The sequence below is a fragment of the Calonectris borealis genome, chromosome 16 (assembly GCF_964195595.1).
Source record: "Calonectris borealis chromosome 16, bCalBor7.hap1.2, whole genome shotgun sequence".
Lineage (NCBI taxonomy): Eukaryota > Metazoa > Chordata > Aves > Procellariiformes > Procellariidae > Calonectris > Calonectris borealis.
The window spans coordinates 11,594,174-11,618,204 of NC_134327.1; the positions used below are offsets into that span (position 1 = coordinate 11,594,174).

The 24,031-nt window shown below is 37.1% G+C and overlaps 2 protein-coding genes across 8 annotated transcripts in view; one reads left to right on the forward strand and one right to left on the reverse strand.

Annotated features, from left to right (window-relative positions):
- CHLSN (cholesin) overlaps positions 1-21,264 on the reverse strand; it is a 144,095-nt gene extending 122,831 nt beyond the window's left edge. For 4 of the 7 annotated variants that reach the window (XR_012676120.1, XR_012676119.1, XM_075165264.1 and 1 more), the window contains exons 1-2: positions 21,170-21,264; positions 19,335-19,480 (exon numbers count right to left, since the gene is read on the reverse strand). Coding sequence is in view for 4 of the 7 variants with exons in the window: in XM_075165264.1 (XP_075021365.1) it covers positions 19,335-19,463 (129 nt within the window). In the remaining 3 variants the exon portion in view is untranslated. The other 3 variants (XM_075165260.1, XM_075165261.1, XM_075165267.1) reach the window with 3 other exon arrangements.
- Positions 4,110-5,183, forward strand: GPER1 (G protein-coupled estrogen receptor 1). The gene has a single exon (XM_075165252.1). The coding sequence runs from the start codon at positions 4,110-4,112 to the stop codon at positions 5,181-5,183; it is 1,074 nt and encodes a 357-aa protein (XP_075021353.1).
- Positions 21,265-24,031: the final 2,767 nt, after the last annotated feature.

The window sequence follows — 24,031 nt, forward strand, 5'->3', positions numbered from 1 at the left end:
CTGCATAAACAAGAACCTGAAGATGTTGTCATCTGTTTTAGGAAACAGGATTCAGAGAAGTCACATGATCATCTCATAAAATATTTAGTGAAATACAGAACTCACTAATTACAATATAATAATACAATATAATAATACTAGATTTGGCCTCTTATGCTTCATAGTTCTACCAGCAGGAAAAACAGCTACCTTGTGGGTCTTTCAAAAGATAATTTCCTAATAATTCTGGAAGTATGGCAAAGTGACATATTTCTTATAATGAATTCAAACAAGAAAATTAGCACTCAGAATTATACACCTTAATAGCAAATCAGCTGATATTCACAGCTAGAAAAACAAGGACAGACTGACCAGCTGATTATCAAATCCAGGCCCCCATAATTACAAACAACTAACACCCAGAAGCTAACATTGTGCACAAAGGAAAGTAAAAAATCCTTCTGGCCCTTACAAGATCAGTGAAAACTCTGAAGGACAGAATTAAGTACAGCAAAACCACATGATCAACAAACAACCATAAAGACTCTTTATAATGCTGTTCTTTAGGACAGCAAAAAATTAAGACCTTCAAAGCTGGTATCACAAGATTTTTCTAACATTACAATTATTTCAGTCCTATAACGCAATCATATTTGTACACTTCTCAAAGCAAAACACTTCAGGCTCTCTGTCCTCAGAACCCATTCCACACCTAGTGGAAGTCTTCTGTTCAGAAAATCTTTACCAGCATTAATTTGCACAAACTTTATTTTAAGCTAAATAATAATCTATTCCAAATCTATTTATGAAGAGCCATCATGTAAGAACATCTTAAAAAACATTTTTACTAACACTGCCAAAATCCTGTGTTTCTATGCACAGCACGTTACAAGAAATCAGCAAATAATGCATTTGCCTCAATGGCACTAGAAGGCAAAGTGCCTTCTACTCCCAAAGCTACTTGTGTAAGAGCTTTTGTTTCAATTTTCTACAAATGAGATCTTTCATATCTAAAAATATTTTATCATTGTAATAGATGTAATACATCCATTATAATGACATGTTAATTGTTTACTCCACGCTTCTGAAACTGTAACATTGGCTTCTTGCAATCCTAAATGCTGAGATCCAATTAATCTTATTCCAGTAGCAGCAGAATGCTGCATCGATGTACAGCATATCCATTAACGGCACTTAACATTCAGGTATCAGATCAATATAATCATAAAAAGCAACTTACACAAACAAAATGTTTCTCTTTTATGAGAAAGAAAGGTTTAACTTTCTTTCCGTTCTAAGAATTCTAGCCACCAGTAGGTGGTGTTTCTGGAAATGTTAAGTAGGTTTTCCCCCCCTACAGATGAAATACAAAACTCCACCTGCAATACTGGTGTTTTTATGCAAGACTGAGGTTCCACATTCTCTGCAAAATAAGCTTATTTTATCCATGTGATTTTAAGCTAAGCAATTCTAAGAAGTGTGAGGATGACGATGTATACCTGAAAATTAAAATACAAACAGGCAAAATGGGATCGACTTGAAGGTAGGAAAACTGCAATTTATATTGTCAGTTTAGAAAGTGACCCTTCTCAGCTGCTAGATTTCCCTCAGTCGAATACTTCTCTTCAGATTGTCCACAGGCTTTTAGAAAATACCACGTATAACAGTAATTATTACTTTCTATCTATGTAAAATATGCTTAGTTACGATTTGCAAATAAATCTCTTAATTATTGATCAGCTGAGCTGTAGGTTTGAATGGACCATATAATTTGAAAAAATGCTAGATGCAGACAGGGGGGTAAAATGAACATTAGGCAAAACAGAATTGACAAATATGAGAGAAAAGATGCTTGACTAGTTCTAGTGAAAAACAAACCAGCAGAAACAGGGTTAATTCTAGCCTTATAAGGCTGTTCAGCAGCACTTCAACTGCACACAAATTAGAACAACCCTGGGAATCTATAAAGCTTGTTTTATTGCCAAGGACATCCAGCAAGATCTGCATTTTGCTGTTGTAAACTATCCTTTATTTAAGACCTTTTAGAACAGAATAGACTTTTATATGATTTTTTTTTTTGCTGCTGAATCGTCAACAGGTGGCATTCACTGCAGCTTTGCACACCTAAACAGAAGTTTTTACTGACACAACAGTCGGAGTTGACACATCCATTAAGCGTGTACCCGAACAAGAACAAGCCTTCTGTTGTGTGGAGGAAAATCAGCTCTGGAGAAATGGAATTAAGGTAAAATAAAGTGTTTCACAGTACGTGGTTACCTGTAATGCTTGTAATTGCTTGGCTTTTGGTGGCCTTTCAGATGTAATTAAAATCCGACCACAGACGGACCTTTTAAAATCAATTGCTTAGACTGTTAACTTATCTTTTATTGTATTTAAAGCAGTTTACTGCCTTATTAAAAAATAAAAGGATGTTACATAAAAGACAACAGTTCATGTCTGACTTGCATAGCAGCTTGAAACAAACACCGAACCTTCTTCAAATAAGTGTACTTTCATATGGATATTTTAGCATAAAGATTTACATTATGAAAATTATTCAAAACATAGTAACAGCTACTGTGTAGTTATATCTCTTTCATTAAGAAATAAAAGCTTTGGAACCAATATCTTTATTTAACTATCTGCTAGCTACTTCTGATAACTTGAATACATTTAAGCAAACTCACAGCTATATTTCTGACTGAAAATATTCCAACATTCCTACTCCATTAATGGTCTGCTCCTTTTTCTCCCCCAGACTGTACATCAGCACGATTTAAGTCATTAAAATGTGGAAATATGCATTAATTTTACTAGTAAACAATTTAACTTTTTTTATGTTTTAGTGTAATTAAAACCAAGGTTTTGGTAGCAAGATGAAGATTAAAGCAATTCCAAATATTTAAAATTTAACACAAAATACCCCGGGTTATCATTTTCTTGCTGTTTTATTTGTTTGGGGGGGTCTTTTGTTTGGTTGGTTTTTTTTCTTTTAAATAAACTTCTAGCAATGCTTCAAGTACATAGCATTCAACTTTTATAAGTAAACAAATCAGATAACCTATATTTTCCATTCCTATCCGGAAGTCAGTGCAACATAATTAATCACAAAGAAAAGTAAATTGAGTATAGTAATGTTGGTGTAAACCTATATTTTCCATTCCTATCCGGAAGTCAGTGCAACATAATTAATCACAAAGAAAAGTAAATTGAGTATAGTAATGTTGGTGTAAATCAATATGCTGCTTATATTGCCTTCATTTCTAAAATTTGCCTTTTCTTTCACACTGAAAGCAGAAGGAACCAACTGCTTTTTATCTCCGTTGCCTTCTCAGCCACAGACTGCTACTTAACAGCCTTACAAGCTGATGATGAAATAAATATATATATTTTATATAAAATTATATATAAAACAATAAAGTTCTTCTTCAGTAGGCTAAACTCACTCATCTGATTTTCTATATTTCTACATTTTCCAATACTGAATCCCTGAAGGGTACACACAATTTTAACAGATCTGCCCTCACAATATATTATCATCTAGAACAAATGTAAATTCTTTTAACTGAACCTTTGTATAGGTATTCAAACATGATGTTTCCCTACAGCCTCAGCTGTGTATGTTAAGTTAGCAAAAGCGTATGGGACGTGATACAATGCTGGAGTATGAGATTAATCGTTTTCAATTTGCAAATTGCAGGTCCAAGGATGTTCATTGATTATTAAAAGAAAACAAATGGAGCTAAAATTCTACTACCTTCCAACCTGCATGAAGAAACACTGTTGATGAAAAGCTTTTATTAAAGAGATCCAAGTACCATAATGGTAAAAAGATTCCAACATGATCTTAAGGCATACAGGAACTGCAAATTCTCTCATTTGCAATGTATATAGTGTCCTGTAAAAAAATTTAAGAAATTTACTATTTGTACTGTTATATTTCAGTCAATTTTAAGTCTAATATATTTGACTTCTAAAGAATTTTGATTTCCTATACAAAAGTGTACATCTTTTTCCATTCCAATCAAAATGCTTACTATGAACCTAGTTGAAAACAACCAAAAATCTGATTTTTTTGGCATTACCACCAAACTGTGAGTACCAATATCTTTTCTGCAGATATTTTAACCATGGAAACTTATTCTGCCTCAATATCACCTGTTATATGTAACAGCACAACTTTTAACCTAAATGGATCACATTTGTGTAATGAAAGCATATCTTCTAGATTAGCTGATAAATCAGAACACCAACAATATGTAATTGGTCTTTTCTTATCTTGTCTTTACACAATATTTCTTTTTCCTATTGGTTTTGTAGGAAACATTCTGATTCTGGTTGTCAACATAAGCTTTCGTGAAAAAATGACTATTCCAGACCTTTACTTCATAAATCTTGCAGTAGCTGATCTCATTTTAGTTGCTGATTCTCTCATTGAGGTTTTTAATCTTGATGAAAAGTATTATGATATCACTATTATTTGCACCTTTATGTCTTTGTTCCTTCAGATCAACATGTATAGCAGCATTTTCTTTCTGACATGGATGAGTTTTGACAGATACATAGCACTGGCAAAAGTAATGAGGTCCAACATATTTCGCACTATGCAACACGCTAGATTAAGCTGTGGTCTCATATGGATGGCGTCTATTTCTGCAGCACTTGTTCCATTTACAGCTGTGCATTTACAACACACCGGAGAGGTCTATTTTTGTTTTGCAGATGTAAAAGAAATCCAGTGGCTAGAAATAACCTTGGGGTTTATTATCCCCTTTGTGATCATCGGTCTTTGTTACTCACTAATTGTTCGAGTTCTTATAAAAGCACACAAGCATAGGAGTCTTCGTCTGCGGCGACAAAAGGCTCTTCGAATGATTTTTGTTGTTGTCTTGGTTTTCTTTATCTGCTGGCTACCTGAAAATGTCTTCATTAGTGTTCAACTCCTTCAAAAGAAAAGCGAGCCTGTCTCTTCAAGCAGCCCATCCTTCAGACATGATTATCCGTTAACAGGACATATTGTGAACCTAGCAGCTTTTTCTAATAGCTGTTTGAACCCCTTAATTTACAGTTTTCTAGGGGAAACCTTCAGAGACAAACTGCGACTGTATATTGAACAGAAAACAAAAATGTCAACATTACATCGCTTTTGTCAGGCTGCCTTAACATCTGTCATTCCTGACAGTAATGAGCAATCAGAAGTCTGATTTAGTAGTGGTTGTATAAAACATATGACTGTGAAGTTGTGCAAATAGTGAACAAAATGCTTGCTACTAACAGAAAAAAGTGCGTTTGTGTGTGTGTATATATATATTGTATCACTCTACTGAGTATTGAAGGTTTATATTCAAAGTGTTTTTATGACAAGACTTTAATGTAGAATAATATGTTTTAGTCAGATTTATATTTAATTATGAACAGGATTATTAAAAGCTGAGCACTGAAGGAGCTTTATTTTGTATTATACATGTATGAATGACAATATAAAAGAAAATTTTATCAAGTTAGGAAGACTCTAGACATAACCTGATTATCAGAGATGCTACTTTGCTGGTATATATAAGGTACTTCCACTGAAATAATGAAGCTGCCATGACAGCGGGGAAAAATCATTACAACGTATTGATGTGGAGATGCACAAAACATTGATTTTTTCATCCAAATATGTTAAGATAAATGACTTTGCTTATAAGAACTACATACTACTATCGTCACTGTATTCTAGCATGTCTTCCACAATTAATTGTTTTTTAATCTTAATATAATCTAGCACGGTGGTGAGCTTTCGTCTCATAAATGTAATCTACTGTTTACATCAGTACTTGATCAAAACTGAAATCATCTGTAACTATATTGCTCATCTCAAAGAATTTCACAAAAGCAAAATGTAATGCTTCATTCTGTCTTTTAAGGATTGTCCAAGACAATCTTTCCCAGGACAGACATAATTGGGCCTTTTGTCAAAAATGCCAGTGCATATATATGTACATTCATATCTGCCTTCAGATTTAAATGAAAGTTGCATGAGATCTCTTTACATTTAGCAGGCCTATTTTGATGGCCAGAACAAAATGCTGTGGCTTTAAAAAAAGTCAGTTTCTGCAAAAGAGTATAAGAATTGCTTATGAAAACGACAGAAGCCTCAGTTTTTAGAAAGGAAGAATTTATGTAATGGGGAGCGTGATTAGCTATCATCAGATTTGCACTTTGTGCACTGTCTATCCCACCTCCAGAGACCACTGGCCTTTCAAGATTTTAAGATGCATGTTGGTTGCTTTCTTCGTTTGAAGATTAATTATACTAAGAAAACAAATGTTGGCACCACATACTTGAAAACAATAGTTTTTAATTTCTGCTAGAAAATAATTGGGTTTTAAATCTGATTCATGTTTAGTACTGATTACTGCTGAACTTGTTCAGAGAAAGCTATAAAGTTCCTAGAGAGATTAGTGTGCAAGATCATTAAAACATCACTTGCTGCATCTCTGAAGTGAACAAACCCATTTCACCTCTGTGCTCATCGACTTAAGCACCAAAACACTGCAGAATAAGATGCTTTGTCCTATTTTCAAATGTCATATATTAATTAATTAGCACATGAACGGATTTTTAAACGTAGACACTTAAAACAATGACTGAAGTTACTAAGCAATAAAGAAAACAGTGAAAACAATGATTCCACTCATATTTCTCACGAAATACTTAGTTTCCTAGTGGAAGCTTTGGCCACAAAAGACTTGACCTATAAACAGAAAGGCCACAAGACGATGGCTGAATTTGAAACAGATAGTTAGATATTCCTGCAACTGAAACAGGAACTGCAGGGTGGAGTTTGCGGCAACTGCTGATTATTTGCAAGTGACAGCTAATCACAGTCTAAGGAAAAATGTCATTTAGTCACATCTTCCCTGTAGAATACCAAATATATCTTCTCTCAAGAAAGATGCCAGCATTGCCATGCCTTCTCTGCATAGAATGAGTTGCTAAACAACACTTAGCAAGAAATCTCACACCATTGTGCTACATCACACATAGCCCTTTTTCCTCATTATTTTCGCCCTTGGAATTAGCCACAATTACTCATATCCTATTGACTGCCAACGTACATTAATCACACCGTGAAAGACAGCTATTTCAGACAACACATAATAATATGTGTTGATAATTCTCTTGGCAATGCAATTCCATGAAGACACATCTTCTGAGCTTACAGATACATTAGGTTTGTGTCATCTTGACACTTGCCATGAATAAGTAACTTACTTGGGGTTACAGAAATACACTCTCCCAATCAAAGTTGTTGTTTATTTTGTTTTTATAGGAGTAAACTCCTTTCCCCTCCTCCTCCCTTCCAATATAGGAATTTGATCAAGGCTGTGGTAGAAGCCCTTTCGTCACCACTGTAGATAACAAATCAAAGAAAGTATCTTTGCTCAGAAGCTTATAATAATAAACAGATAGTAATAGCAAATGCGTGCTTATACATACTATGAAATAGTTTTTCTACATGATTATATTCAGTAGTGTCCTGATATCACAGTGAAATCTAGGAAAGATTAGATTACTATAGTATGAAGAAAATAATATGTATTCAACCTGAAACAACTTATTGCACATTTAAAACCAAATTACAAATCTAAACTACCTGATGAGTTTCCTATTGTTGATATTTTGGTACAGGCTTATGAACTGTGCCTGAAACGATTAAATTTAAACATACTACTTACTTTAAATAAATAAAAAGTCCTCTCCCAGGTGAAAAAATGTCACACTTCTTCCCAAAACTTTTTTTTTTAACAGCAACTATGTACAAAGTAATATTTACAGAAATGCCATACAACTTTAATGTATTTATGTATACAACATGCTTTCTGCAGCCCATCATCTTGCAGTAACTCGTTACCATGGCTTATCCATGAACCAAAAGACCTGTGCTTTATGCAGTTTTCTTTAAAATTAAAGAGCATTATTATCAGCAAACAAAACCATTTCTGGAGTGTAGGGGAAGGGGAAATGAGAGTAAGAATTTTGTTATAACTACTTCACTTAACTTTTCTCTCTGGTTTCTCATAAATTGTTTAATTTAAGGAAAGGATTCTATATGCCTTTCTAAAATGCTGGACTGATGACAACTATGAGATTTTAAAATCTGTTTATCACAGATGCTTACTTTGCTATAATATTCTATATCAAGTTTCCAGACAAGAAAAGTCTAATATTAGGAAAAGCACACAGAAAAAAGGAAAGGAAAAAAAAAGAGAGAAATCAAAGAATCCCTGAAACGTAACTGCTTTTGAAAATAATACCTTAACACAAAAATGTCTTGAATTCACAGAGTATTACTGAATATCTAGAAACAAAAAAAATAAATCCAAACAGCACAAACTAGCACCAGTCTGAACCTGATGCAACTGAAAGCAACAGTGTTCCCTCAGCTGTGTAGAAAGATATGAGAAAAATAGTTATCTGAGACCACTTTAACATGTTAAAGAGATGCTGTAACTTTGCATCCTTTTAACAGTTTTAGGAGACACGCTAAATACTGACTGTGCAGGCACAATACATCCACATCGAGAAAAAGCAAAGTCAGTCAGTCTAAAGATGAAGGTTGATTAATTTATGAAAAGCATTACATGATGTGAGGGCATGTGACAGGGAATTTGAATCAATGAGTCAGGCGATCCCAGATTCTATGCAAGACTTTGACATAAGATGGGCAAGATGCAAGAAAAGTCACCCCTCCCTTCCCCATTCTGCTCCACAGAAAATCAGAAGACTAGCATTCAGAATAGTCAATCGACCAATTCCAAAAGACAACATACACTATAAAATAAATTTTTAAAAAAGCAAAAATCAGAATTCTTAAAATATAGTTTTCTTCAATATTGTTTCTATCAAATGAAAAAGATACAGGCTCATCTTATATTCCCCCAATGTAATCTGATGTTTGTATTATTAATTGAAAATGGCTTATCTGGCATATGAAATCCAGGGTTGCAAATAGGCAAGCTTAAAAAAAAACTGAACACAAAGTTTTAACAAGAAAATGCTTTTAGAATTTCAGACTAAATATCATGTTTTAAACAAAATTCACTGCCTGTACAGTGCAGGCTCTAGTCTTTTTTCCAGCCATCAAGTTATGTTAGAAGCTAACTGATTTTTTCCTGTGTAAGGATTTTGCTGTATTGTCTCAGCTGCTTATTAAGATTGCAAAAGGGAAAAGGTTGTCTGAACAATTTTGAATGGTTAGGATTGTCACATAGGAAATGTGTTAAAAAGTGGTTTACAGTAAGTAAAAGCATGTCAAGTTCAACTCTGATTATCATTTAATTCCATTTGAACTTGTTTGTGCATAAGTAGGAAAAACAAGTGTGTATGAAGAAGGCAGGTTTGAATTTTAATAGCTATTCATGAAGGTGAACCAATGAATTAATTTGATTTTGATGGAAAACAACAAAGATAAAGGTTTGATTTTAATTTACAGGACAGTATCCTTCCCTTCCACTCCAAAAGTCTTACCTTACGCATTCAGACCATCAGACAAATATTTAAAATTTTCATCATCGAAGAGCATAAACAAATTAATTGTTTAATTCAATTGATTGAATTACATCTTTCCAATAGAAGTTTATGCTTACATTACCAATTACATCTACAGCAGCCCATCGGTACACAGTTAGACCTAGCCATTCCTCGTTCAGAGACTGTTTACGTTAAGAAATTATTATTATTTTTACATTCTGTTTAATAAATGTTAACAATAAACCATTTCCATCTTGGAACTGCACTTTATCTTTTTTATGTTAAACCTGCAACAACTGATGATAGGGAACAAATAATTTTTAAGACATGCATACAGACCATCTTTTCTGTAGACTCTTAAGCTCTGCTGTCGGGGAAGTATATTGTGGTAAATGCCCTGCGTTATGTTTTAAAGAGAGACACGCTGGATTTGAAAATCTGAACACCCGCCATTCATATTTATAATTTAAGTGTCCTTTCTTCAACAGTATTGTCCAAACTATTTATTCCACGTTGACATATGATACACCAAACTTTTAGCCCTTGGCTTTTGGCTTCCTTTTAGACTTCCATTCCATCATATGGCAGCATGACACAGTCAGGAGCTAAGAATAAACAGTTGCATACTGAGCCAGCCACCCAAGATGACAACAAAAAAGCAATGCCTTCTCAGGACTTCAGACAGTGCAGGATCAGCTCATTACTTTCAACTCAGTCTCTTACATGCTACTTCAGTTATTTTACATATGTCCAGTGAATTCCACTACAAAATTTAAAGATGATTGTCTGATTCTCACAAAGTAACCTGTGTGTTTAGAATGACTTTTGAAGTTGTTCAACCCCGATGATAAAACCACCATTCAGATTTCCAACCTATTTTCTCAAATTGTTCAAACAGTCTGCTACAGGTATATACAGAAGTTTAAGTCCTAAACTAATAAACTACTGAACTATTCATTACCAAAAAGTAAACCCTAACCTTTTAAATATACCTACTATAAATAAATATTTAATGCATCAGGGTAAGCCTTTCCAAAGCAGCAACTTTGCTTACAAGTCCCAACTCACTTGACCTGCAAGCAAAATGAGTGAAAAGTCTTAAAACCTTTTCAAATTGCACAAAATGTGTTTTCTGGAAAGACTTCAGAAAAATTGTGAAAAAAAGACACACTAGAGAAACAGGAAAATTATTGGAATATTGTTAAATTATCCTTAGAAATTGGAGTTATGGCTATTTTTACAGAAAGAGCTCAGTGGTAGAATTGCCTGATAGTGGAGGAGATAGATTTGTTTGCTGCCTCAGCAGCAGAAACATTTCCTTTCCCGGGCATTCTCTCAATAGAAACAGTAATATAATGGCAAATAAGATTTTCTTCCTTTCATTCTCTCTCCATTCAGAACTACAAAAGAGAAATAGCCTTTACCTGACTATAGAAACCTTTTAACTCTTGTTTTCTAGTACTTAGTAATGAGTGAAGTGCACACAGCAAATTGAGAGAAAAACCAAGGAAAGAGCTCACTTAAACAATGTGATGATATTCCAAACATTCATCTGATGATTGAGTAGCAAGACAGGAAGAAGATACAGATAGATAGCGATGACTGTGGGAACTTAATTTATAAACTTGCTTGGCTTTCACATACATAAAGTCAGATATTCTGATATTAAAAGCTTAATACTCTTAGAACAGTGAGAAACATGACGTTATTTTCTTATTCTAATGTAAAGATGGCTGATGAGGCATGACACTGTTGAAGTGTCATGCGATCAGAAGCGCAGACTTGCTGGCGGAGAAGTTGACATCAGATCACACAGAACTTAATTGCATGCTCAGCCCATAACAAGGGGTCCATGAGGATCCATGGAAAACTCCTTGTCACCTGCTAGATTTGTGCTCTTCTTGACTCTCATTGATATTAAGTGAGACCTTTTGGGTCTTGGCCAGAAGATTTTATTACAAGACGTATAGGATCGCTCCTATTCTAAGCCCAAACTAGACCATGACTTAATCTAGACAAATCTTTGTAAAGAAGATACCATGTTTTAAACGAAGCATGGTAAACTTACCATGAAAACAAACAAACAAAAAAACCCCCCACAAGTTTATTAAAATTACCTTTAGATAATCATGGAGCTACAGACTTGGATGTAAGAGTAGCCATGAAAGATGGGACTTTCATAATAAAATAGAAAAAACTTGTCTATTCCAAAGGTAACTAGAAAAAAAGAACCAGCCAATGAGGCATGTGAAGGCTCCAAAGTCTACTCTGAGTCCACAAAAAGGCCATGACCGATTTCAATGAGCTTTGTATTACAATTCAGTATAATAGTTCTGTAACCACCTACCTATTTTACAAGTGGGTAAATATGAATAACTCCCATTTATGATTCAGTACATAATGTAAAGGTAGGACAGAATGACAGTTATTAAAAGCATGTATTTTCCCCATATACTTATGATTTTCTATTCTCTTTTATATAACCTCTCTGCTCCTTTTTAAGTGATGCAGCTCTGAGTCTTCAGTACATTCTCGGAACAGTTTTGACATGTTTCAAACTGTAAGATGGTAGGAGCAGAGTTTTTTCTTCCCTTGTGTATATATGCTGTTTGCAAAAGCCTGGTTTACAGATGGAAATTATTAAGATAATGCTGAGAAATTTAATAAAACATTGGTTAATGATCTTCTGTTTGATGTCCTACAGAACTCTTGTGGGATTCAATTAGAAATACGTAAATGCATTCAGAGACGGAGTCTGGTTCTTTAAGCAAGAGGATCCCCTGTCAAATACCTTCATGCTTGTACCCTCGTTATTTCAGGCAGCGTCTAAAGTCAGAAGATTAATTTTCTGTTCTAATTACCTGTTGGATGTAACAGACAAGCACTTTCCAAGTATTTATTAATCTGCGTGGCTTTGATCTAATACCCAAAAGCCATTTTATCTATGCTGTAATTTATTAATTAACATACATAAATATATGCTAATCTTTCATGTGGTTCACAATATTGCACCTAAACACAAAAGGTATTTTGGAGGAGGAAACTTCTGGTGAAATAATTCTAGTTTCTTATGCGTACTGTGGAAGCAGCCATCATCCCCCTTTTATCTGCTCCAAAATGTTAGGGTTTTTTTTATTTTTAAATCTATTCCATCAATACACAATAATTTGTACTTTATAAAAATCCTTATACCAGACTCCTACGTTGTTTAAAAAAGCAGTAGCATTCTGTCAAGGACAGGGAAAAATGCTGCTTTTTACAATAAATATATTTTAAATATCCAAATCTGTGCCATTTTAGGTTTTTTGAACAAATTAACATTAACAAAATAGTACCAAGAGCAATAAAGAGGAAGTAACAAATTCACAAGAATCAGGCTTGCATTAATATGTTATACTGTACACACTTCCAAGTTTCAAGCCCTGTCAAGAACAATTGCCTTTGAATGCGCATTTCTCTGTTCTTTATCCTGTATGAGAATGTAGCAAACATTTATCCTTTCAAGCTTACAACTTAATTTCTTGCCAAGTGGAATGTGTTTTGTGAATTCAAACATGTAGTGGGACCTTTGTTTTTTTTTTTAAGTTATACATATTTGGAGGTTTTGTGCCAAATTTTCTATGTTCAGCAACTTGGGCCTTTTCCAGCAATTTTCATTTATGATGCCTCTCTCTATGATGAGTTAGAAGTCATTAAGATAGAACCAGAAAAAATCACAATTGACAAAGGACAGAAAATAGTGTTCTCACTGGACTGGAGCTGGGTGACACGTAGTCAAGCAGACCTAGCCTCTGCTCCTTACTTCAACAACTGCTCAAAGGCTGTTGCTCAACAAATTCAGCCCACAAGTCGGAATCCTGTGCTGAATTTCAATTTTGTGAAGATATTTGCAGCTAAGTCATGAAAGCAAGGATTTATACTGGAAACCTAACAAGAACCGTCAAGGAAGGACTCACCACTAAGTAAAGAATGGGAGCTGAGAGGAAACGTCAAGTACATGCTCCAAGAAGAGAAGGAAGAATTTCCCCTCTCAATAGCAAGGAATGGACGGCTGTGTTTCACCACCAAACTCCCCATCACTTAATACCCTGGCTATATCAATAAAAGTAAGGAATCAACTTTGAATGTATACAGATTAAGGCAAATACCCAGAATTAGCATGAAACTCTTGCTGGTTAATATGTAATGAATAATGCACAATTCCTTTAAACAGAAGTAAGAAATACACCACATATTGTTTATACCAAACACAGTTGGGGACATGAGCCTTTCGCCTGGGAAAACCATCTTCAAAGTAGCAACTGTTTTCCCAGCTGTGAATACTCTTTCCTGGGAAATCTATTCCTACCATTACAAAAATAATTTTCAAAGGAATGTAAAATTATTCATCCTAATCTATGCATATCCGTATTTCAGACACTATTTTGTACCTTCTTAGACTTGTCTGTTTACAAAAGGCCTACTATTCTTTATAAATACTATACAGTGTCACAATCAAATTTACCTCCTAAAAAATAAATAATTGTATGGTTAATTTAATAACATAATTTAAAGCAACTCTATCAATATTCTGATGAAAAAGTGTTAGCAGGAAACAAATGTTTGAGTCCCATAAGCAGCTGTCCTCAAAGTTTGTGATTTTTTTTTAATCTTCTTTTTCCTAATTTGAGAAATATTGCATAGATTATAAGAAAGCAGACAAACCAAATAAGATCTCACATGGTAAGTCATAAATGTCAAATGGGTTTATAGCTTCATAATTTTTTTTCAACTATCAGAAGGCCATTCTGCAGCGAGGCAATCAGAAGACAATGGGCCAGCAAACTTGTATTTTTTCTTACATGCACAAAGAGACAAGTAAAACACGAATAAACATTCAACTGAAAGGTAGCCCAAAGACAGGAGAAATAGGCCCAACATTTAAATTACAGACTGACCAAAACCAGCAGACTAACAAGAGTCCACTAATATCCATACTGACATTTAATTTTGCCATTTTGAGAAATAGCTATCACCCCCCCTTTATCACCAGAAAAGGGTTCATAAATCCTTACATCAAGGTGGGGGGGAGACAGAGGGATGGGGGGAAGATGAAAGATTGTGTCATCTTCTCTTCATAACATGGACAAAACTCTATTTGCAAGTTAGAGATTTTTAAAATGGTCAAGAAACCCCAGTACTAGACAAGATTCTTATTTTAGGAGGTTATGCTAAGTAAAATGAACTTTTTGGAATTTATTTTCCTTTTTTCAAAATTTAAGATTGGTGTTCTATGTATTTCTTAAACAAACAAGAATTAATAACCACAGATAAAACTAATGCATGCAACAGAGGATTAAGCTAGTAAAGCAAAACTAAACAAATGCAGGAAGAGTTGATAGTGGAATTGCAATGCAAGCAGTTCCCAAAAAATATTTTTAATGTGTATAAGATACATCTAATATTGGTAGCCTGATAATCAGAAGAAAATCCTGCAACATCACACTAAGTTGTAACTTCATGGCATTTTTTAGGATGCAAAAACATAAAACAAGTTATTTTGATGGTTACAAGATAAGCTTCCCATTAATTAAAAAAAAAAATATTAATGGAACAATAAAGGATTACTGAGTTTGTTTGCAAATTATCCACAACTCATTATTTCAACAACAGGCTTTGGTATGAATAAGTGGGTTGTCAAATAAATAAATACATCTTCCGATGATAGCTTTACAGTATCTGCTTGATAGATTTTGTAGCATGAATGTCTGGTTTGAATTCATTAAACATTCAAATAACTTCCCCAGTTACCTGATTACAAGCAGCATTAGAGATCGTATCAAAGTAGCATTCCTAGCTATTCCACCAAGCTCATGCCAAAATGTTTATCTCCACAGCTTATGGGGTTTTCCACAACTACAGGGAAACAATGATTTTAAAGAATCATTTTTTGTGGTTTGCTTTGCTGCAGTACTAGCTTAATAACTCCTTATTGGCCATTATGATAACCTCCAAAAAACTGAACAGAAAAACCCTTTCCCTACTAATTTTGCCATTTTCCATTTAGTAAACAGATCTTACTGTTTGGGCACCTGCACACTAGCCCTCTGATTAAAGAAACACCATGAGCTACTTGTTTATTTGCCATTGTTTGTACTGTCTGTATGGAATCTCAAAAATTAAATTCCTTTCCCACTGATTTTGCCTTTATCTGAGGAAAATGTTGATTCTTCCTCCTCCAACCATTTGCAATGTTGAAGACAACAAGGAACATACAAGGAAACACCCACTGACTATAAGCATTACCTAAAGTACCCTTCAACTATGAACAACGGGATTTGATTTATAAAGATTGATTGCCTCTTAGTCATTGTAATTTTCTTAAAGTTACAATGTTTGCTAGACTAAATTGGCAAGGAACAAGAAGTTAATATTGTTTTCAATGGATTATGAATTTTGAGTCTTGCCTAATAGATGTCCAACTCTGGATGGATTTCTTACTGTTCTGTAGAAAGCCTGCAGCTCTGAAAACAGCACTGGAGAAACAAGATCTAGCCTTAAATTACAAGGTTAAAAGATCCTTTGATACAGTAAGGTCATTCTGGGTAGAACTCAAATAGCCTTCATAAACAAAGCAACCACAACATGTTGTTCCCTACCTACACTGTTGTAAGTGTCAGTACTGCTGTTTCGATAAGCTTCGTGGCACTAAGGCAGCTGAAATTTTGAAGGGTGAAGAAATCCATAAACAGAAGCAAGACAAGGGTAATTGCAAGCAAGCAATTCTAATGCTTCTGTTATTTCAAGATGACACATTAACAATATTGTAAATATTTTTTTCAGAGAACTGAAACAAAATTAATTTGTCTCAGACAAGGTCCATCAGAAAGTTTTTATTTAAGAAGCCAGTGTTTAACTTCAGACCACCAGTCTAGGTGGCACATTTTAAATCTCTTTTCTTTATGCCTATGTTATGTGACAATTACAAAGAATAATCTCCAGCTATAGGAAGATTTAACATACGAGTATGATAATAAACTACAAAATCATTAAAAAACAAATAAAACTAATGTCCAGGCATTTAAAAAAAAAAAAATCAATGTTTAAAATGCGGGGTTTATTGCCAAGTAGCTAAATAAAACAGTAACATTATGAAAATCTGTCAGAAAAAAACCAAGGCTGAATTAAGTTTAAAAACTTGTATTGCTCAGCTCCACTAGAGATGTGTCATTTAAAGCTGTGTGGTTCTAAGATCATTCACGAAAACAATTATATTAGTCTTGAATTGCTCATTGCTATTTAATGTAAACAGAAGAAATGAGTAGACGAAAATCAATAAAACATCAAGATTACTCTGAAAGGTCAAGTTGTTCCAAGGAAAAATGCTTTAGTCGTAGGCTGGTGAGAATTTTTGAAACAAATTTCATGAAGGAATTATCAATGTACATTAAATTCAGTCACTTAAGACACATTTCAACTTGCCTGCCTGCAGCTCTATAACAAAATCAATTAGAGATTTACATTTTCCACTTTGGAGACTAAAATTGCTGTACTAGAATAGAAAAAAGAGTAAATCACGGGAAAGTAAAGTGACTTAGTGAACCAGTGAAACCTCTCTCCCACCAAAAGCAATGTGTATTATATGTATATAGCTATTATAGAGCCATCTTTTGACTTCTTTCCATCACATATGAGACTCCTTAGGAGAAACTGGAGTCTATCCATCCTTACTTTAAGAATGCCAAAAAAAGTTTTCTTTAATTCAGTTACTGCATTAAAAGTTAATCAAAGCTCATTAGAATCCAGTCATCATGCTTCAGGAATTTCTGTAGATCTATCAAGGTTTCAGCTTAAAGTAACAGAAATAAAATTAAAGAAAGTAAGGCTGCAGAATGAACACTCTCAGCAGTTGCCTTAATTTTTGTTCCAAATTTCTTCTTTGGAACCATCCAGATTAACTGAGCACATCACTGCAGCCTCAGAGTTCCTCCTGATCTTCCTGTACACACAAAGCAATTTTACCTTGTTTTCTACTACATTTTCCATGCTGACAAGGTTTGATGACCAAAAGCATTTTAAAGTATAACTGCCACTGCGACTTAACTGAGTATTTCACACAAAGCTGGGAGTACACATGCTGAGTAACAATCATAAACTGGTAAACAGCTTATTTTCATTAAACATCTCTGAAGTAAAATTGTTTAAGATCTGCCTAACATTTTTCATTCTCAACAGCCATTTCAAACAAAAAAATGTGGTCTACTAACTTACACTTTCCTACTATCAACAGTTATGGTTTCTAAAACGGATGCCAAAAAATGGCTTGTCATTGACCTTATATGGTATTCCCTAAAAGTAACACTATATACATGTTTAAGCCACCCACTGACACCAACTTTTGTAATTCTAAAAACTGTTGTGCCTAGTGGTGTTCCCTAACAGTATTAAGGATTCTTCTTTCCATTTAATAATTGCTCTTTCTTTCACAGTTCTACAGTCTGCATGGCCAACAAAAACCAATTTAGGGGTTCTAAGAACTTATCATTTCACATCAGATGGTCCAAAAAGGCCCCGCTTGCTAAGGGTTTGAAGCCCACTTGGGATTTTTTCCACTTTCACATGAAATTATACAGATTGTCACAGGCAATAAAAATTTTGACATTTCAATTTTGCACTTTTTATCCTGGAAAATTATTTTCACTCAAATTGAATTATAGTACTGTGAATCTAAAGTCTACAATACACACCCTACAAAGGAAAGGAGAAACATTCCCTCTTATTAAGCTATAAATACCAGATTTTCTATTTTTGCCTTGATATAGACAAAGATGCAATCTTTCCCTACTTAGGAATATTTCTGCTGAGTTCAAAACTGCAAGAATTTACAGACCTCTGACAAGCTACTGCCAATAGGTTGGCTTTTCTTATATTATGCTTCACAAACTCTAAATGTAATAGCTAGAGACACTCGTGAATGCAAAAGCTCTCAGAAGAATATTTTTGCCAATGAGCTTAAATAAAGCCTAATAACAAAATAAGAAGTACTACTTTTTAGTTATATGATCTCCATTGAGCTATACATCTCATGATAAATAAGGTAACAAGCAGCTTTCACATCTATTTTATGTTAGGCCAGGAAACATAAGAGTTTTAAGACCATGGCTTAACATCGAAACACCTTGAAAATTCCTGAGGAAAAAACCTTTGCCTTTCCTTCTCCACTTCTCGAGAGTATCAAACCACTTCTTATTTCTTTGATCCACGTTCTACAGTAACCACTCAGAACAGCAGAATTGAATCACCCTGTTTATGTATCATTTCCATCACAAAAAACTTAAAGCTCTAAGTTTCCACTTAAATAACATCTCGATATTGCTAATTTCATTCTCATAAACTTATTTCATAAAATGTTCAGTAATACAAAGAGACTGCTGACACCTTCTGGCCACTTGATATTCTGTCCAAAAATCAAGAGGATTTCCAAGAAAACATCTTTCATGTTTTTCCAACCACTCAGGATCACATGAAGACTTAAGCTACGCCTATATTGCCATATGACAGTTTCTTAAAGCCATTTGGTTCGCCTTTCACCCACATTCCCTCACCCGTGCTCTGTCTTTCACAGAAGCATCCAAAACAAACAGAGATCATGTACTCTGCTACAATCGTATCCAGATTTGGCTTAATTTATCTTCTCCTTTTAACATTCACTCTAGGTATATCGCATCCAAGGAATCATTGCAACTGAATCAAATAGTACATTCAGATTCAGTACTGAATCTCTAAACTTGTCACATCACAGGTAACAATATATTCACATTGTATTGAATTAAACAGTCAAAACTGGAAGAACTTACCTGCAGATTTTGTTTCTTTTTCTTTGGTTCAGTTTCTGATTCCAGCTCTCCCTTTTGGGCCACACGTTGCTTTAGCTTTTTTCTTTTTTCTGCCTTCTTTTCTTTTTTTTCCACATTCATTTTCGGCATTCTAAAATAGAACTACTCTGTAATAGAAACCACCAAACTGCAATTAGAACTTTTTTTATATTAAGTGTCAGTCTCACATATAGACAGAGTTATAGTATAAGTGGTATGAGAATTATTTGTGACTACTTAACCATGAAATGTACGTCTGCACTGAAGTTTGATCCATTTTGGAGAATTTTCATCATGTTTCCTTTAGGAATACATTGAAGTTAAGCTACTACAAAACTAGAATGTCATTCTCCTGTAGAAAGCTTAACGCCTGTTGTCCTCACAGGCCCCATTGTGGAAAATGCTTCACTGGCCCTCCTGATAGTAATCCCCCATAACTGATGCTGTGCTTTCTCAGGTTGTAACGCAACACATTGAACTGTTTGACTGTTTGATCAATTGTCTGCCTCAGGTAACACCAATCAGACCTCTCCTCAAAATACATTAATGTGACTGTTAGTCATCTCATTAATATAGATGGTGCATTCATACATACCCAAAAGCAAAAAGTAAGTCTAGTTTATTACTAAACAGATAGTTTTAAACCACCAGTTCTGTTTAAAGTGCAAGTTTTTCTGTTTTCATATAGAATGTGGAAGAACCACGCTTAAAGAATTACATCTCTTAAAGAATTACAAGTTTTCTCTTTCATTTTACACTGACACAAGGGCAAAAGTGAACAGGAGTTGCAGAAAACCTGGTTCTGAAGCCAGGCCTAGTTGTAACTGCATATTATTTCTCTGAGAGAAAATCTGATTTAAGTGGCTTCCAACAGCCGCCCCAACACAATCACTTTCTCAGTAGCAGCACAAACACAACAGTTGCCTCAATCACAAATATTTAGCTTGAAACACACTCTGAAAGATAAAACAACCCACAAACCCAGTTTGGTAGGCACGCATACAGCTGAACCCGCACAACCGATGGGTAGGAACCGCCTGTGCCGCCTGACAGAGCAACAGGGACCCGGGCCCTCGACACCTCTGCCACCACGGCACCTCAGCTAGCCACACGCCGGACAGGCCCGGCCCTGGGCAGGAGGCACCGCCTCAGCGGGCGGGCAGCGCTTGGGAGGCACCGAGTCACCGGCTTCCCAGCACAAGGCCCCCGGGTTTGCTTTTCCTTTTATTGAGGAGCGAGTTAAGGCCTCGTGACTAGACAGTGTTTAAATTTGAGCAGTTTGCTCTCAAGAGCAGCCACCAGACCCCCTATCCCGGGAAACGCAACGTCGCTGTCCCGTCTCCAGCACTACCCACCTGCTCCTCCGCGGCGCACACCCGGCACCGAGCTCCCGGCTTCTGCGGGGGTCGGGGGCGGGCGGCTGGGGGACGAGAGAGAGGGGAGCTGCATGGGGGGGGAAGCGACCCCCTCAGTCACCGCCGCCGCGCCGGTGGCGAGGCCGCCCCGACCCTCCCGCAGCCCCCGGCGGGGCAGGGAGACTCCCGGAGCTCCCGCCGCCCCCCGCGGCCGTTGGGCGCTTAACGGCGGCCCCATGGGGTGGGGGGCACGGAGCACGCGACCTCCCTTCACCCCCTCCCCGCACGCACCTCTCAGACCCGCCTCCTCTGCACATTTAACTGAGCCCCACGCTTGGCGCCGCAGCCCGCCCCCTCCCTCTCACTGGCTACAAGGAGAAAATGGAGGCGTCTGGTTGGCGCTCGGCATGCCAATCCCCCGGATGGCCAATAGAAAGCCACGCTCGGACTTAAAGCGCCCACCTAGAACACGCGTGCTGAGGAGTGCTCGGCCGGCTTTTGGCGACGCACTTGACGTCACTTTTCTGCGCCGAGATCCGCTACAGAAGACATCCCCGCCTCCCGCTTAGGGGCGGGGCCACAGAGCTTGCCCCGCCCCCCGGTGGCTGGGTGGTCACCGCCAGGCGCGGGGTCCCCCAGGCCCTGAGAGGGATCCACCCGCGCCCTGACAGCGATCCACCCGCGCCCTGACAGCGATCCCCGCCCCGGGTTCTGACAGGGACCCGCCCAGGTTCTGACAGGGATCCCCCCGCACCCTGACAGGGATCCCCTCAGGGCCTGGCAGCACCCGCCCCTGCACTCTCCACGGAGGACACCCGGTGGGAGGCCCCGGTGCTCCCCACCGAAGCCAGGGGTGCTGCTGGCCGCAGCAGGCCCGCGCGTCTCCCCGTGGGTGCCATGCCAGCTGCTAACGCAGTCAGACGCGGCTCTCTGGAGAACGGTGGTGATTCCCTTCAGCAGATCCTAAAGGCTCCGTGTCAGCGTTATCTGCTGTCTGATCGGGTCTGAGGAATGCACTGGGAAGAGGCGGACACTGCGGTTTGAGGGGACGAGAAAAAATCCCCGAGGACAAGGTTTCCAGGGAACTAATTGGTTTCCATGTTTTCATTTTCTATAAATATCATGTGCACAAACATTTCCATTTCTCCTTGGTAATTTAAGGGCAAGAATATTTACCAAAAACAAACACAGAGATGGAGCACTTTTTTCATGACAACCTGATACAGGGTTTTTGTTTCCATTTGCTCCGACCCCAGTAAGAGCTGAGATGCTGGCTGTGGTAGCAGACGCCGGTGGCAAAAACCCCGTTATATACACCGGCAGGAAGAGGTAAACCTTCACACCTCTGCTTCCTTCTGTCTGAATCAGGGTCACACCTTCTGCTATTCCTCTCCTTCCACCTCCTCCCCACACCGCAGGGTGCCGATCCTGTCCCCCACCCATCGCTGCTGGGCTGGGCAGAGCCTCTCAGCTCTGGTCCATGTCCTCACGCCACAGTCAGCACCTGCTGCTTCTCTCTACTGGAAAGCCCTTCCCACACCACCAGTGGGGTGCACAGCATTGTTTGGGATTGTGTGGCTGGTTATGTATTATACAGAAAGATTACAAAAGTCCTAGTACTGTAGCAATGCACTAGGGCTGAGTTATGGTGTTAGAGCACACAGGATAATCAGAAGGTAGTGGTATCTAAAATTAGAGCTGTAATTTAAGGTTTTGTTCCAATGTGAATAGGGAAAGCATGTTTTCTATGTTTAGACATCCTAAAATACTGTTTATTTTATTATGTATCCTATTGTGACATCCTGTGGCTAAACACAGTATTACAGATACTGTCAAATCACAATTTTGACCACGATTGCATAAAATTAGACTATATGGAATTAGCAGTGGTAACTCATACCTCCCAGCTTTACACATTCAGTTTGGCCAACTATGGCCTTCCATATAGCTTTGATCATTCTCCAAAAACTTCTCCTGGATGAGAAGAAATCACGTTGAGCCAAACATGAATATGGGATAGTGCACATTTTTGTGTGGGTGTGTGTTAGCCAGAAATTACATTATCTCTGCCCTTTCTGATAAAAGGCCTATAAGTCCGTATGTTGATTGTTTACATGCTATCCCTGTGAAGGACCATAAATCCACATTTCCTCTATAGGCAGCATTTGTATTCTAAGGATTAAGCCTCTCCAAAGAGAAACAAGAAGCACTAAAGTCTTTGCACAACTGCAGTAAACCTCAAGGTTGTATAAAGCGTAAGCATTAACTGCACTTATGCTCACATCTCTTACGGTATTATCAAAGATGATTTTTCACAGGTCAAGGAACACAGCGTTCTCTGCTATGCAAACTGCTCATCCTCCCACCTCAGCAAAACAGGGCTGGGCACTTACAGCTGCAGGGGATTCAGGGGACTTCAATTACCCTTCAGTTAGTCCTAAGCCAATACTCCAGCCCCAGTGTGCAGAGGAATGGCTCCAATGACACATGAAATTGAGATCTTGACCCCCTGACACCATCAGTAAGCCTTGGCATTTTTCTCACAATTAGCTGGATGAGAGGTCTACTTAGATCCCAGCTGGGAAATTAGCATCGTTCATTAACAGCACATACCCATTTCATCAACCTACAATATTTCAGGCCTCAAGCCAAGCAGCTGGATATTCACACAATTTTAAAGAGCCAAGATAGCTGATCAAGGTAATAGATGGAGCATATCTGTTACGTCTTCATTTGCTTAAGCTTTTCAGGAAGACAGCAAGAGTAGCCTCCCTAGACAATGCTCTATTTTGGTCTCATTTTCATTACATGGGACACAAACAGCTAATGCTGCTTTCTCCGGCTTCCTTTTTACCCCAACTGCAAGAAATATGCAGGCAAATCTGGGTTTCTATCTAAGGGGCAATAAATTATGAAGATTTATACTGTGTATACCTCTAAGCACTAGCCTTCAGTGAATTGATTAGGGAGGGCTTAGAAAAACTAGGTATGGCTTTATTAATCAAGTACTTCCAATGACATTCAGAAACCAAGAGGCAGCTTATATAAAACTGGCTTCATGTTGATGCATGCTGTTTGTCAGGCAGAATGCTGCACTGTGTGCCAGTTCATTTCCAAAAGGATTGAGACATATGACAGTAGTTTGTATTTCAGACTTTCATCTTAGGAAACTCCTAGTTCAGACTTAGCATGACCTAAGCAAAGCTGACTGTGTTTCATACTAATTTTAGTCATCTTCCTACCACCATTCCCCAGTTTCCTCCACCAAGTATTTTTCATAGTATTACAGCTTTTATTCCAAATATAGGAAAAAATAAAGTTGGC

Bases quoted from the DNA above. Each gene is read 5' to 3' on its own strand.
- GPER1 (XM_075165252.1), top strand. From the start codon at position 4,110: ATGGAAACTTATTCTGCCTCAATATCACCTGTTATATGTAACAGCACA.